Raw genomic sequence first — 17,900 nt, 5'->3', positions numbered from 1 at the left:
AAGGCACTAAACACCTACGCTTGTTCCGCGCTTAGCTATTCATTTGGTATTGTTAAGTGGACAAAAACGGATCTAGAAAATCTTCAGCGAAAAGTACGAACACACCTCACAAAGGCACAAAAACACCACCCTAAAAGTGCAGTAGAACGAACGACATTACCCCGGTATTTAGGAGGAAGAGGACTTATGGATATAGGTGAGCAATTAGATAAACAAATTGCTAATTTAAGAACTTATTTTCAGATGCAGGCTGAGACATCTACTCTACATCGCGCTATCTGCGCAGTAGATGACACAACACCGATCAAACTGAGGGAAGCAGAACTGCGCATAAACCACCTTACTAAGGACGAAAAAGTGCGCGCCTGGATGGGTAAACCTTTGCACGGGCGACATCCCAATGAGGTCAGCCAAGATTATGTCGACAATATAGCGTCGAACTACTGGTTGACATCAGGAAAGATGTTCCCTGAAACGGAGGGTTCATTACTGGCCATTCAGGATCAGGTTATACCAACCAGAAACTACCTGAAATATATTATCAAAGACCCTCAGGTTCAAAACGACAGATGCCGATATGGATGTCAAGCCCAAGAAACCATCCAACATCTTACAGGGGGCTGCCAGGCATTTGCTGCAACTGAATACAAGGAACGGCATGACGCAGTGGGAAAAATCCTTCATCAAGAGATAGCTATCAAGCTGGGACTTCTCCAAACGGACCATCTCCCGTATTATCAATACGTCCCTGAGAGTATGCTTGAGGATGGCAACTACAAGCTATACTGGGACCGCACTGTGCTCACAGATCAAACAGTGGCACATAACAGACCAGATCTCGTACTAGTTAATAAATTAACAAGACAAACAACACTAATTGATGTGGCGATACCTAACAACAATAATCTACGTAGTAAATTCACTGAAAAGATCGCCAAGTACAGAGATCTAGAAATTCAAATACGAAGGCAATGGAGAATGCAAAGTACCCAGACGATACCTATTGTTATATCTACTACTGGAGTCATTCCGAAGAACCTCCTCGAAAGCATAAAAAGGCTGGGTCTAAATGAACATCTTTACAAGACCATGCAGAAAGCTGTACTACTCGCAACGACCAGATGTGTACGAAAATTTTTGGGAGATACACCTGCATACCAAGTCACCTAGGGCTCGATAACACGGAAAGAGTCCCACCAGAGCTCAATCCTTTTGATACCGTAGGTATCTGGGATGAGTCAATTTTCCCCTTAGAGGGAGTGTAAGCCGTATGGCTAAATCTGGATAATAATAATAAAGAAATTCATGAGTTTTGGAGAAATCAACTTTCCACACCAGCTGCTCTTAACAACAATGCTGGATGGATAGAAGATACGACACAGAACTGCCAACACTACATTGCTACCCTTTACGAACCCTTCACTACTGAAGAAGTCTCAAATATCATCAAAGAGCTTCATAACTGGAAATCTCCTGGACAAGATGGAGTTCAAAACTTTTGGCTCAAGAAGTTTTGGAGTGTTCATGAATGCTTATCAACATTAATTAATCATGTTATTTCTAATCCGCAGGATATACCAGCATTCCTAACTCAGGGTACCACTTATTTAATACCGAAGGATCAAAATAACACCCAAGATCCAGCCAAATACCGCCCAATTACTTGTCTTCCAACTTTGTATAAATTGGTCACATCCTGTGTAGCCCGACGTATCTATCAACACTGTGCTCTGAACAATATCATAGAGCCTCAACAGAAAGGATGCGCTAAGGGTTCCATGGGTTGCAAAGAACAACTCATCATCGACTCGGTCATTTCTAACCAGGCATATTCCAAAAAGAGGAATCTTTTTACTGCCTTCATTGATTACAAGAAGGCCTTTGATTCAGTGCCGCATGAATGGCTTATAGATATATTGAGAATATATAGAGTCGATGACAGAGTGGAAAACTAGAATTCACCTTCAAATACCTGGTGAAATTAACATCGAAACTGAAAATATCGCAATCAGCCGGGGCCTGTTTCAAGGAGATTCGTTGAGTCCTCTGTGGTTCTGTCTAGCTATGAACCCACTATCTCAGCTATTGAACTCCACAGACGCAGGTTTTAGCATCAAAAATAACAACAATGTAGTGGCGAAGCTTAATCATTTATTGTACATGGATGATTTGAAATTAATGGCTTCCACTCGAAACCAACTAGATGAGATGCTAAAAACTGTAGAAACTTTTTCTAATGATATTAGTATGCACTTCGGACTAGACAAGTGCCGTATTTTAAATATAGTCAGAGGAAAAGTACAGCCCGGAGGATTCGATATGCAAAATGGCCAGAACATCGAGGCCATGGGTGAAAACGATATGTATAAATATCTTAGAGTAAAGCAAGCGCGGAAAATTGACCATAAACAAATGAAAACAGAGATAACTACAGAGTTTATGCGAAGGGTAAAACAGCTGCTTCGCTCACACCTTAACAGTAGAAATTTGTTTAAGGCACTAAACACCTGCGCTTAGCTATTCGTTTGGCATTGTTAAGTGGACAAAAACGGACATAGAGGATCTTCAGCGAAAAGTAAGAACACACCTCACAAAGGCACAAAAACACCATCCTAAAAGTGCAGTAGAAAGAACAACATTACCACGGAATCTAGGAGGAAGAGGACTTATGGATATAGCTGAGCAATTAGATAAACAAATTGCTAATTTAAGAAATTATTTTCAGTTGCAAGCTGAGACATCTACTCTACATCGCGCTATTTGCGCAGTAGATGACACAACACCGATCAAACTGAGGGAACTAGAAATGCGCATAAACCACCTCACTAAAGACGAAAAAATGCGCACCTGGATGGGTAAACCTCTGCACGGGCGACATCCCAATGAGGTCAGCCAAGACTATGTCGACAATACAGCGTCGAACTATTGGTTGACATCAGGAAAGATGTTCCCTGAAACGGAGGGTTCATTACTGGCCATTCAGGATCAGGTTATACCAACCAGAAATTACCTGAAATATATCGTCAAAGACCCTCAGGTTCAAAACGACAGATGCCGATATGGATGTCAAGCCCAAGAAACCATCCAACATATTACAGGGGGCTGCCAGGCATTTGCTGCAACTGAATACAAGGAACGACATGACGCAGTGGGAAAAATCCTTCATCAGGAGATAGCTATCAAGCTGGGACTTCTCCAAACGGACCATCTCCCGTATTATCAATACGTCCCTGAGAGTATGCTTGAGGATGGCAACTACAAGCTATACTGGGACCGCACTGTGCTCACAGACCAAACAGTGGCACATAATAGACCAGATCTCGTACTAGTTAATAAATTAACAAAACAAACAACACTAATTGATGTGGCGATACCTAACAACAATAATCTACGTAGTAAATTTACTGAAAAGATCGCCAAGTACAGAGATCTGGAAATTCAAATACGAAGGCAATGGAGAATGCAAAGTACCCAGACGATACCGATTATTATGTCTACTACTGGAGTCATTCCGAAGACCCTCCTCGAAAGCTTAAAAAAGCTGGGTCTTAATGAACATCTTTATAAGACAATGCAGAAAGCAGTACTACTCGCAACGGCCAGATGTGTACGAAAATTTTTGGGAGATACACCTGCATACCAAGTCACCTAGGGCTCGATAACATGGAAAGAGTCCCACCAGAGCTCAATCCTTTTGATACCGTAGGTATCTGGGATGAGTCAATTTTCCCCTTAGAGGGAGTGTGAGCCGTATGGCTAAATCTGGATAATAATAATGCACAAAAATAATAAAAAAGAAAAGAGCTGCCAATGTTGTGCTACTATTTGCTTCAGAAATTCAAAGTATCCACTTACATATTAAACAAAGAAAAAAGAGAAAGAGAACAGTTGAGAAAAAATGGGCTCATTCATAAAAAGTAATAATTCCTAAAAACATTTCTACACAATTTAAATTCATAATCGTTACTTTACTCTCTCCAACACACATAAACATTTTCAAAAGGCTCTTAGCTACACTCGAAGGCGTCTTGCGAAATATCAAATAAAAAGGAAAAAGGGCTATTTAGATCACTTCTAAAATATTGCAGTTGCTTACTTTTGTTTTATATCTGTCGAGATTATATAAATCTCAGTTGGTTTTTCTCTTCGGATTTTATGTTTTTCTTGATAAAGACACTATATATTTTATCTACTGGATTTTTTTTATCACAACGACATCATTCCTCAATCATCTATTCAATTTTTGAGCGATGAGCCGTTGGATTTTTATTCAGGTGATTTTTTATATTTAATAGTCATTTGATAAGATAAAGAAAGATTTATTTGTATTGTAGCGATATTATCAGTATTTTACAGATCTTTTGCAATATCTAATTTATTATACAATGATAAAATGAAAATGAAAGACAGTTAATATGTCATTCCGTCTCAGAAACAACCACCATTCTCTACGTATGTTTCATCTTTTTGGGATCTTCAGAGAGGCCTGTGGTCGTGTAGTCTCTGAATTATATATAGATTCGGGTCAGAACGTCCTGCGACGTTGTCCGATGCCCAATTGCCATCGCGTCCTCTGTCAATCCTCGTTGGCTCATTGATCTTCGAACTTCTTCCATCCACGATTTCTTTGATCTTCCGCGTTTCTTGTGTTCCGCGGTGGTATTCATTTTGCTACTTTCTTTGGTAGTCTTTCTTCTGGCATTCTTTGAACATGCCCATACCATATAAGCTGTTTTATATCTATGCAGTCGGTCACAGTTTCTTTTAGTCCCATTTCTTCCTTAATTGTGTTGTTTCGAACCCTATCAAGTTTCGTTTTTCTAGCTGCTCTTCTTAGTGCATCCATTTTGTGGCTTCTATTTTCCTTATTTGATGTTCTTTCAGACGCCAAGTTTCAGATCCGTACAGCAGTGTGCTTTTTATCATTTTGTCATATATTCTCAATTTTCTTTGTTTTCCTATTTCAGTACTCCATAATATTCCATTCAGAGATTTAATTAATTTTCTAGCTTTATTTATTCTTCTGTTTACCTCTGCATCCCCCGTTCCTTCTTTGTTAAAATTTAATCCCAGGTATTTACAGTCGTTTACATTTACATCCTTTTATTGTTTTATTGTTTTCCAGTTGCAGGTCAGTAGTTTCCTCTCCTACGCAGAGGTACACCGTCTTTTCCATGTTCATTATCAAACCCCATTTTTCAAATTCCTCATTCAATTTTCGCGTCATGTACTCGAGATCCTCTTTGTCATTTGCACATATTACTTGATCATCGGCAAATTGAAGGGAATACAAACAAGTATCATCGTCCACCTGTATGCCCATTCCTTTGCATTTCGATTTCCACTGGTGGAGAGCTTTACCAATGTAGATTTTAAAAAGTGTCGGTGATATGCAGCACCCCTGTCGTAGGCCTTTATTGACTCTGAATGGTTCCGATATTCTGTTGCCTAATTTTATCTGGGCTTCCAAGTTTTTGTATATATTCTGAACAGCCTTTATGAGTGTATGATTGATTGAAGTTTCCTGGAGTACCTGCCATAGTTTCGAGATAGGTATGTTATCATATGCTTTTTCTAAATCTATGAATGTAAGGTGTGTTGATATATTCCGTGCTAGTTTCTTCTCTATAATTTGTTTCAAGAAGAACACGTTGTCTGTTCAAGATCTATCAGCTCGAAACCCGCTCTGCTCCTCTTCCTCTTGGTTTTTGTATTCGTCTTCGATCATATCTCTGATTATTCTATCATAGATCCTACTTACCGTACTCGTTACTGATAGCCCCCGTTAGTTATTGCAGTCTAATTTGTTACCTTTTTTATATATCGATGTTATGAAAGCTGTTTTCCATTCTTCTGATTCTTCCATTGCTCTGAATCTTAACGAACGCCAAACGTCTTATTAAACAAAATTATTATGAAATAATTCGCTGCTAAACACTATAGCGACATCTATTAAAAAAATGAGAAGTTTTAGATTTGAAAATCTAAAACTTCTACCGTTGGAACCAAGTTTTTGGTAGTAACAACTTGAATTCGTACCTTCTAAAATTTGCAAGGTAAACGAACGATCAATAAAGAAGGCTACGGAGAATCTAAGATTGTATTCCACAACCCGTCAATTTATGTAGGTATAGCGGTACGATTTAATTACTATTTTTGCTAATTTTATTTTCTTAATTTTTGATAACTTTTCTCAAAATGAAACGGCATTGGTCATTTAACCCTGGAAGGTCACACTTGGGTGTGAGATACCCATTGCGTGCGACACTTAACTGCATGTATCTTGCGCAGCTGCATTTCAATGGTAATGCTGCTTTATGTAAATTCATTCTCTAGTCTGCCAAGGACAAGTGTGTAGTTGCGGTCTCATTTGAGCAATATTTCCAATCACGAGAATTTATTGAATACAGGCTAGGGTATGTAGCACCCATGTGTGAGGTTTGCGATCAAGTGTCAAGTGTGCGTTCAAGTTAATGACCTAACAACACAACATCCCCCAAATTTAGCAAAACAAACTAATAGGTGTTATTTCTGCAAAGGCAAAGATGGATAAGCAAAGCAGCCGTGCACGCTCGGCTTGCTATAAAGCATAATGCATGGAGCATAGAGCCACACTGTCTTATGAATGTAGTTACTAAAATGAGTGAAACTGAAATACCTGGCTAAGAATGAATATGAGTTCTATAATCAAAAGGTGTTATATTTTAGTTAGAAAGACCATTTTGTTGTTAAATTAAATTAAAATATTTTGAATTATGTTTCCGGTTTTTTAGAAAATGTTTTTTAATTATTTTTAGGTATTTTTAATATTTTTTCTGTGTTACTACAATTAAGAGAGAGAAAATACTATTATTGATTTAATTATTCTTATGTATTCAATAGTGATTAGAGAGTCTTTGGAAATCATAAAATATTTACTTTTTTTTATTTCTTCACAAAAAATCATTGGGTATCTGACACCCATGTGTGCGGTTTATTTAAAAAAAAATTAGGTGTGATCTTCCTGGGTTAAAATCCACATGTGATATACAAACCATATGCCGTTGATTTCGAGAAACGAAAGGTTATCCCTTAAACAGATTGTGTAAGATTAATGTTTCTTTCAAGGAAATACCAATAGGTTACGATGCCCCAGATCGCCACACTCTTTATGTCAACTTCTTAAAATACAAAAAAGCTTCTCATCTCTTAAAAGGCAGAGGCAGTAATTTATGGGCCATCTGGCCATTATAGCAAAACCGCAAAACTAGTTGACATAAAGTTGGTGGTCTGGCAGGGCAGTCTCTACACAGCATGCAAACTATGCAGACAAACCCTCGGCTCGCACAATCAACCCTCTTTCGAGATATAAGCAAACACACCGCTTGTTCACTCTAAATAAATAAATATATTACTGTTCGTCGGTACACTTATTTTACACCCGTCTTATACACCCCAACAGAATATATGTAAAACTCCATCGAATCTTGGTTCCTTGTACTCAGATAGGAGTAAAAGGAACTAAAAGAAAATGAAAGACAGTTAATATTTCGTTTCGTTTCAGAGGCAACCACCATTCTCTACGTACGTTTCACCCTACTGGGATCTTCAGAGAGGCCTGTGGTCTGGTCTGAATCGTAACGAAAACAACCGTCTGAGTAAGAAAAATTATATAAAATAATTCGCTATGAGGCACTGTAGTGACATATAAATCAATGAAAAGTTTTAGATCCGAAAATTCGATTCATCGTTCGTTTGCCTTCCAGGAATCCAGGTTCACACCAGAAAATTGGTTCCATAGAAGTTTTAGATGTAAAACTTCTTATTATTTTAAATAGTCTAATGATATGATTCCTGCAGATCAAGATCGACATCAACAGCAGAGGATCTGGAGTGATGGCTACCGAGAGTGTATTTAAGACGAGAAAGGAGAATCATGAAATCAGTTCCTCGCGGTGTACTGAATTTGGAAGAAATCAAACGGCAGACATGCAATGGAATGAATTGTAATTCAACCGAGGTGGACACCCTCTGTAGTGAAGAGGCGTTCCGCCGGAATTGTAACCGCAGTGAGCGATAATTATAATCACACTGGATTGAAGTGTGATGAGCTACGGGTCTGAATGTGTAATTATGTAGATAGATTGATTCCTTGTAGCGCGATTGCTGTTGTATATACTGAGATGTGTATCGTATTATTCTTATATTGTTATTATGTTTTTGATGATAGTTATAAATACAATTTCATTTTTCTTTTGCAGACGTCCGCTTAGGGAGCTTTCTCCGGAACGGGGCGAATATAGAATTATATTTTATTTTTAATTTTGAACTGTATATAAATATCCTTAATATATTTATTTTATTTGAACCTGTGTTTTCCTAGGTCTTTTCTAAAAGAAATACCCGTCACAGTAGATGTCGCTATAACGCCATAACATCGAATTATTTCATAGAATATTGTTTGGTAAGACAGTTGGTTTTCGTTACGATTCAGAACAGACCACAGGCCTCTCTGAAGACCCCAAAAAGGTGAAACGTACGCAGAGTATGGTGGTTGCCTCTGAGACGGAATTAAATATTAACTATCTTTCATTTTCCTTTAGTTTTACTCCTATCTGATCTGAGAAAAAGGAACCAAGATTCGATGGAAATTTGCCTAGATGAATTTAAGGGTCGTGGAATGAAATCTTAAGATTCCCCTAGACTCTAGACTGCTTTATTCATCGTTCGTTTGCCTTCACAATTTTGTAAGGCACGAATTCATGTTCTCACCCGAAATTTGGTTACAACGTTAAAACTTTTGGATTTTTAAATCTAAAACTTCTTTCTCATTGTTTTACAATGATAAAAATTTATTTTTTAAAGATTTAGGGCCGGTTGTTCGAACGCAAATAAAGAAGTTGATTATAATTAGGTCCCCTTAACAACCATCAAATAACAACACCCCTCATTTGTACGTCAATCAGTTGATTGTAATCAATTATGTTAATTATGATTATGATAATTAACATAATTGATTGATTAATTTATTATTAATTAACATAACAATTATTAACATAATTGATTAATAAATCTCATAATTGTAATCAATTATGTTTTCACTAACCCAAACAAAGTTGACATTGACAGTTCGTGACAGTAATTAAATATTTGATAATGATCGGTTGATTCCATTTTTGATTAGCGTTCGAACAACCAGCCCTAAATCGCTTGAATTTTATTTTAAACTAAATAAAAAAGTTCAAGAAATAGCGTTTGAAGTTAAATTATATGATATGAGACAGATTTTATGAAGTACCGAAAGTTCATAAAGATATCAATCTATCAGACCTATTAGGTTTTTTGCTTACATAATTAATAAATATGTACAAATAAGCAAGTGCAATTTCACTGAATTAATTAAATAATTAATGAAATTAAATAGTTTTCTGTTTGTAAATAAAATAGAATATCAAGATGCTCTGGATTGTAAGACGCAGTTTCTTTTCAGGTCGCCATGTTCATCAATCAGATCTACACCAACAGTCCATCACTGTCAGGCCGTAATTTATTTTTTATCACAAAAGGATTAGTTCTTAGTGTAAGCCTTTTTGTAATTGCTTGTAAAATCACTGATTTTTACAAATTCCTTAAACTAAGTTAATATTTGGTTAAATCATTTAAAAATATAATATTACTAGATGACCCGGTGAACTTCGTTGCACCTTAGATAGTGTGTCAGAATTAGATAATGTGTCATAATTTTACTCAAAATCAACTGCTCGAAAATGAATTGCTCGACATAAAAATTGATTGAAATACAAATTCCTCGAATTAAAAATAAAATTATGTCTAAATATTTATTCACAATAATGCAAAATTTGTAGGTATATAAAAAAAGGTACATTTAATAGGACAATTATATGATATTCGGAAATTAGAAAAAAATTAGACGAAAAGGTACATTTAATAGGACAAATTATTTGAAATTCATATTTTGTTCAATTTGAGTTCAAAAGTTAAACTGTTGCACTTTTCTTTTATAAAATTTCCCGCTCGTTCTTCTTCTGTGCTCAGAATTTTTCTACTGCTTACGGTTCGCTATTTCGGAAACGGACGGCGCTAGAGACAAAAAAAAATAGTACCATTATGTTCGGAATTCAGTAGGGAGTATGCGCTAACACAGACGGAACGGCGTACGTCGACTGAACTCCCGCTAAAATGTCGAAAGCGACGCATCCCTTACTATACTTTGATGCAGTGACACACACCAGGCGCTCTTAAAATTTTCGTTGCAGCGGCGTTACCGCGACCCATCCTAGAAACCATATCTCGCCTTAATGTCGCCAATCGGTTTTACGACTTCGACGGCATATCATAAATGCGTGTATCGTGGTATAACACAGACGTTTGAGCTGTTTTCTAGCGAATTTTGTTGTGAGTGTTACCAAAGCTTGTTTAATGATGGAAATTACAGACTTGAACTATATTTTGCCTTGAATTTTTTACTCCCATATCAAATTATTTTTATATGGGACTCATTTTATTTTTAATTTTTTATCTTATAGCTTAAAGAGCAACTTAATTAGGTACAATATTTCTATCTGGAAAAAAGTAATCTACTAAAAATAATTTTTTTTCAAATTTTACACAATACAGTTTATACTAATAACTTATATATAATTTTATTTGATGTCTAGGTATGTAAAATAGTTTTCCAGTTCTCTAGTTCTCCACTATATCCTATTTTTCGCCTTTCCTTTCCAGTGTATAATTTTCATCGATACTATTATATTCCTGAAACTTTTTTGCAGTCCTAGTCTACCTCGTCCCTAGTCCCAACTGGTCTTCTTAGCAGTACCATCTTTGGCATTATTTCCTTATCCATCCCCTCAAAATGACCTGCCCATCTGATTCTTTATGACTTTGTTTATCTTGTTATACTTGGTTCCTTGTAATGCATCCTTAATTCTTGATTGCTGCTTCTATGCCAGCCGTCTTCCGTATCTGTAATATTTTCCCTGAAAATAGCTCTCAGTACGTTCCGTTCTCAACTCTTTATCATTTCTCCTTCTGTTTTATTTAGCACCCATGTCTCACATCCGGCAGGTGACTGTTGCTCTTATTACGGTTTTGTATATTCTGGTTTTCGTCTTTCTCGATAAGTACTGTGCCTTTAATTTGAATAATTTTTTGTTAATAATAATTTGTGAAACATCACTATTTCCCAATAAATTGGGTATAATAGAGGGGCATCAATTTAACACATGTATTTGCTCAGTGGCGTACCATTGAATGGACAGCCTCTTAGCGTTATAAATAGTTTTTCTTAGGTGATATGCTTTCCCTCATAATGGTGTTATTTCTTGAAAACGGCTCTTTTATACTTACTAATAACTCCTGAAAATATTTTTTAGACATTCTTGTAAAATTAAAAAACTTTTCTGGGCCTTTATTATATTAATTTCGTTATATAATGTGTAACAAAATTCCTTATAATTTCGTTCTTTTATGATGGGATGTATATAATATCTGTGTTTCTTTTTTTCTTTAATATAAGATAAAATAAACTTGCATTTATTACAAAAGACAAATCGTCATAAATTTCAGATATCGTATCGTACAGCAGCCAACACGCGACTAAATTTGGCAACTACAAACCTCCACCAAAAGCGTCCGCCAAAATTTTGATTATACCAGATTTGCGCCTCCGCCAAAATTTGATTCTTACACCAGAGATCTGGTCCTTCGGCAAAGTTTTAAAATATTTTTTGTACATTAAAAATAGTAATCGTAAAGTTAAAAACTTTATATTTTCACGGATTTTAGTACAATTTTCGCTCATTCGTTTCGTGTGCTTAGTGTTGTTTCTAGTGCTCTCGTGTTGTCCTACGGCCTCGTTTTGCTATCTCGGAAACTAATTGAGCTAGAGAGACGATGTATGCGCCGTTTTTTTCGCAGTTAAGCAAGGAGTCCACCTGCCAAATTTCATGAAAATCGGTCAAGCGGTTTCGGAGGAGTACGGTAACAAAGCCTGCGAATTAGAATTTTATATATATAGATGTTAAACCACGAAATTTTTTTAAAAAAATAACGGTTAAAGATAGAAAAGTGAAAATTTAGGATTATATGTATCTTTTGCTTGTGAATCATATACAATTAAGAAAAATCGGTTTGTCGAAAAATAAAAAAAATTTTAGGGGGGGGCAAAGCCCCCTTATAACGTACGGCTATGAAATATAGATAACAACCTACTCCCTGTCCGGTCGAGTCCACCTGCCAAATTTCATGAAAATCGGTCAAGCGGTTTCGGAGGAGTACGGTAACAAAGCCTGCGAATTAGAATTTTATATATATAGATATTACGATATCGAAAAAACTTCGAAGAAGAGAAAACTATATAAGCAGTGGCAAGAAAATAAGTCAGGCACAGAAGTTTTTACAATTTATGCGGCAAGGAGACGATGAATAAAGAAGACGAAATATACTCTACAATATGCAGTCACATTCCGTCTATTTGTCTAGGAATTTGTTGGAATTTTTCCTAGACGAATAGACGGAATGTGACTGCATATTGTAGAGTCTCTTTCGTCTTCTTTATTCGTCGTCTCCTTGCCTTATAAACGGTAAATACAGAGATTAAGGATTTTACGAGAAAGTTTCTCCACGAGAAGTTTCAGATTTGGTTCGCCCATGTTTCTCCAACTAACTTCAGGCGTAACTTTGATCCGAGAATTATAAAAAAAATATGCATTGAAATCCAGAGCCCGTCATCTTTTGAGCGTTATAAAGTGAGTACAAAGACATACTTCTTTTTTTGTAATTACAGCTTCAATTTACCGTACACTTCTCGTAGACTCTGCTAGGGATGGGAAAAACCTACCGGTTTAAACCTAAAACCGGTTTTTTTACTTCGCAATAACCGGTTTTACCGGTTATATTTTTGTCCCGGTAATAACCGGTTTTTTATTTTTAAAGTAAAAACCGGTTATTAGGTTTTACGGTGATTAGGATTAGGTTAGGTATTATTTTGGATCCCAATCATGATTATTATTCTCAAGTAATTATTCCAAACAAAACCATAATTCAAATTTTATTTTATTTTATAAAATACAGAAGCAAACTGAAAGTGAACTCTCACATCAGCCAGAAACAATTATTAAGTTTTATTATATTTCCTTGAAAAGGTATTTGTAATCATAATATTTACATAAGAAGTGATCTGGTTAAATTAGACGCAAACATCATCTATTTTCCACACTTAACTCTTGACATTGAAAGTGGGTGAATGACTTTTTCTGATTACCAAAAATAATGCTCTGACTATGAATATCGAATTACTGATTACGAATACGAATCTCCAAGAATTTCGCCACGTTTTCAAAACGATACACTCATACAGGAAGTATTAAATGAGTTAAAATGTACCTATTCTACAAATATACAAACGTGTTAAAAGTAATACATGTTTTTTCGATAGTATAATACTAATTTTGATCATATTGATATCGAGTCGAATGGAGTATCGCAAACTAAAGTGTATTGTAAATGTAACTTTGTAACCTATTGGATTAGAAAAACCGAAAACCGGTTTTTCCAAAAACCGGTTTTTTTTGGCCGGTTATAACCGCCAGGTTAAACCGTAAGCAAAAAAACCGGTATAACCGAAAACCGGTGTTTTGTCAAAAACCGCCATCCCTAGACTCTGCCGATAAGCTAGAGTCGTGTTGAGGAAGCCTGGCGTGCCCTTCAGATAAATGTTTAGACCTGGGACCGGGAGCGGGACCTCTCATTAGCTCTATTCGCGCTGGACAACCTGAACCTACCCAGAGAGAGAACGCCTGCGTATTACAAAATCGAGCTTTCGCGGAGGTCGAATTTTTCCCTCTGAACACCCTCCGGATTTTTAATTCGGTGTTCGCATAGTACAGAAAAAAGATCCTGAACGTGTCCGGGATACGATCTCGACGTTCGAGGATTTTGTTTCGGATTTTAAGTTCGCACAGGCGCCAAAATATTTGGGAAGAATTTCCTGACTTGAAATTCTGACCATTCTGTTTTCTGTTCTTACTCCCTCCAATTCTTAACCTAAAATATTGTTTTGGTGAACAACTTGTAGATGCAGATTCTGGTTTTTAAAGTTTTGAAATTATGTAAAGTATTGTATCATTTAAATATACTTCAAACTTCAAACAAATTTTAATATTTTTTATATTAAAGCTTTTTTAGTTGTTTTTGTCTATGTTTTCCATTCCCAGATAACATGTAACTTGTGGCAAGTTTGATTCTTCTTTGATTTTAAATTGCTGCGTCAAATATGACGAGGCAAGTTTGTGTCAAGTTTGCTGCAATATTGTTATGACAAAGATGATGGTTCAAGTTTGTAACAACTTTGCTGCAAGCGTACAGTTGCAAAGCCACGTCACGCGTGCCATCTATTTGGTTGACTTTTACATATACACGTTACGGTCGGTTCGGTTTCGTTCGTTAACCTGACTGATGTCACGCCTACGAAAACGAGAGTGTTGCCACCCGTGGTAAATTTTCCTTTCTGCGAGAATTTTCAACATAAAAGGGAAAAAGTTAACTTATAAGGTAATCTTTGCTCCAGTCAAAATTGTAAAATATTTATAAAAATCAAAATATTTGAAAATAATTCAACATATTTTCACAGATTTTTCAAATGGGAGCATAGGAGGGAATTTTATCATAAAAGTGGGAATTTTTAAGGTACGTTGAGGGAAAAAGCTTACTCGACAGCTGGCAACACGGGAAAAGTAACCTGCCATCCTGCCAAGCGGTGATAATTTGTGGTTAGGTATGTCCTATGTTGATATTTTTATTTGATTTTTTTACAACATTTACCGTACAATTCTCCGAGACTATTACTTTAATTACTAAGCTGAAGCTTATTTACTTCAGTTTTTCATAGACCCACCTGCTTGTGGTGATTAGGTACAGATTGGTATTCTTTTTGCTTTGGTGAAATTGAGGTAAGTTTTTTTATATTTTTCGTAGCTTCTAACTGTAGTTACATACATACTATCTAAAATAAACATATTATAATATATTATTTATAAATAAGTTTTAGGTTTTATTGTAAAATTGTTACTTTAACATGTTTTTATCTCTTTTAATAGCAAATATTAATTCTGTTCACACAGCAAGACTTTTATAACAATTTCTTTTATTTGTTTCAGAGCGGAGACAAAACTGAGCATCGGAATCTGAAGCTAGCGGGTTTAATGCAAGTTCCAATAAATAATTTTAGCCAATAGATTGTATTTTAGTTGAGTGATTACTGAATAAATAGTTATATAAAATGGTATTGTATTTTTTATTCACATTGTTTTATTCAAATTGTGACTAGTATGTCAAAACAAACCTTAAGCAAGTTTGTATCAAGTTTGAAAAAACAAACTTCATGCAAGTTTGTCACACTCCAACTAGCAAGTTTGATTTAAACATGCTGCAAGCTTGCAAAATTGCCATGGCAAACTTGCAGCAAGCTTTCATGTTTGATGTATCAAACTTGTTGCAAGTTTGAAACAAGTTTATATTGCTATCTGGGTTTAGTATGTTTATAAATAAGTAGGTACCTTTTCTAGGTTGTATTACAATAAATTGTACTCTGTTTTTACTTAATTTCTTCTATCTAGATGAGCTTATATGTACCTAAGTACATAATCTTGTGGTTTATTTTTCAGTTTAATTTATGAGTTAAATTAGTCTCTTATTGAATATAATGAAACATAAACAACACTTCAAACTTATTCTGAAACTATTTCTTGTGTCTTGTTATAATATTTCAATATTTTTCTGGTGTAATAAACCACAACAAAATGCCACAGCCTATCAAATTCAATATATCAAAATTGGAAATGATTGCTTTACTAAATTATTCCTTCCTTCAGATTATGTTCAACCCCCTGGAAGTTGAAGGTAATTTTTATATCTAAATAACAAGCTGCAATTTCCAAGTAACTCAACAATCTTTTACTCTCTACAAAAATGTAAGCCGGGTTTTGGCGTGGAAATACCAAATTATATTGTGTGATATTGTCGAAATAAAAGACGCTAATCAAATTTCTAACTTCTAAGAAAGGCAATGAATAGAAAGTTAATCCATTGCTTTTGCCCGTTGCTGTTATTCTCTTTCTCTTTGCGTTGTTATTGTTGCCATACAAATTTGTTGCATTTTCATTTTTTGTTGACAATAATTTCGAAATAAGAAAGGGACAAGAAAAGGCTTCCTTCTCTAACCTTAATGTATGCAACCCGTCATTACATTACGAATCCGAAAATTGTTCGCGAAGAATAAAATCCTGAACATGTCCAGGATAAGTTTACGTTGACGCCTGCGCCTTGGAGACTAATTATAAATTTAATAGAGTTTTTCATTGTACACATATACCAAATTTCAAAATTCTAACAACTTTTTCTTCAAGAGTCAGTGGACTGATATTGGTCCAGAAAACGACACGATTTTTAGAGTAACCTGTAGAGTCCTCAGAAAATACTATAAATGAATACCCTTTTTATTTTTGACATTTTGAACCTAACACAATACACAACTACAGATTTAATCTATAAACTAATACATTATTTTAGCTTTTTTTAATTTTATTGACTTTTGAATGACAATATATGGAGGGGAGCAAAGTATGCTAAATGTGCAGTCACTCGAGCGCTTTGGAGACCTATTGGGTTGTGAAGAGTAGGTCCTAAAACCAAAAAAAGTTAAGTAACATTTTCCATTTTAGTGGGCGCTTGGCATTTTTTAATTTAATTTTCCATTTCCAACAATCGTCTTTTCCGATTATAACGCCATCTATGCATAATTCGAAAAAATGTTTCGAATAAAAGTTATTTATTTTTTCGTAAGGAATCCAAATCTCCAATAAAAAATGAAGGCTCCTATTTAAGATTTTAAAGTAACCCCCCACCCCACCTCCGTGGGGGTAGTCTTTGGTGCCATTCGATAGATTTTTTAAAAATATTAAATAAGTGTATTTTACAGTTTTCCGATCTGATGTTCATTTCGCGAAATATCGCGGGATTCGTATTTAAAATATTAAATTTACCCCCCCCCCTCTCCGTGGGAAGTCGTGTTTGGTATTATTCGATAGATTTTTAAAAAATATTGAGCACGTATTTTTTAGTTTTTCGATCTGTCATTCATTTCGCGAGATATTCGCTTTTTTCTTGTGAAACTTTGGGACTCGCCCATTTCCTTACGCCCGGGTCAAATGGTCAGATTTTTGAAATATACACTCTTTTGCATGTACTTAACTTACCTTATCTTAATCTGACAATTTAGAGTTTTTTTAGGGATAGATTTTTTTATTCGGGCCCCCCTTAACGAACTCCCCTGTGTTAAGAGCCAATATATGGTAGAGGTACATATGCAGGGTACCAGGTTTCTCCCCATATGATAATCTGACGCGCTCAAGTAACTGCAAAAATCCCCGCTTGGGCTCCCCTACCATAATATAATTCATTTTCAGATTGCTGCTTCAATTATTACATATGAGCTCGTCCTAATCCAGTTTAATCAAGAAACGTTTGAGAGATACCTGAACCCCCCAAATGATTCTTATATATGTTACTAAATATAATAGTATTTGTAGTAATTTAGTTTATACTATACTATAACAATAAAGTTGTTTTACATGATTTTATTTTATATTAGCCTTGTAATTCGTTTTTTGTGTATGAGATCAATTAAATTAGGTATACCTACCTGATACGGATACTGGTAAGGTGATTATGATAATATCTTGTAACTGACCACTAAAACGTTTTTGGAAGAAAAAACTTATTAACGTCATTCACTATCACTTGCAAATCAAAAATTTTACATGAAGAATAAGTGGAGGAACAAAGTATTAAAAACATCCTCAAACACTTACAAGAACGGATTCGAAGAGAACAAAATAACA

The 17,900-nt window shown here is 35.4% G+C and overlaps 1 protein-coding gene across 1 annotated transcript in view; it reads left to right on the top strand.

The window, feature by feature from the left end:
• Positions 1 to 17,634, top strand: part of LOC126885590 (gustatory receptor for sugar taste 64f-like) — a 52,122-nt gene extending 34,488 nt beyond the window's left edge. The window contains exons 6-7 of the mRNA XM_050652188.1: positions 9,470 to 9,559; positions 17,466 to 17,634. Of these exons, the coding sequence (XP_050508145.1) occupies positions 9,470 to 9,559; positions 17,466 to 17,570 (195 nt within the window). The 3' untranslated portion in view covers positions 17,571 to 17,634. The remainder of the gene's footprint in view (positions 1 to 9,469; positions 9,560 to 17,465) is intronic.
• Positions 17,635 to 17,900: the final 266 nt, after the last annotated feature.

The sequence above is a fragment of the Diabrotica virgifera genome, chromosome 5 (genome assembly GCF_917563875.1).
Source record: "Diabrotica virgifera virgifera chromosome 5, PGI_DIABVI_V3a".
Taxonomy (NCBI): Eukaryota; Metazoa; Arthropoda; class Insecta; order Coleoptera; family Chrysomelidae; genus Diabrotica; species Diabrotica virgifera.
This window is presented reverse-complemented; position numbering and strand designations above follow the sequence as displayed.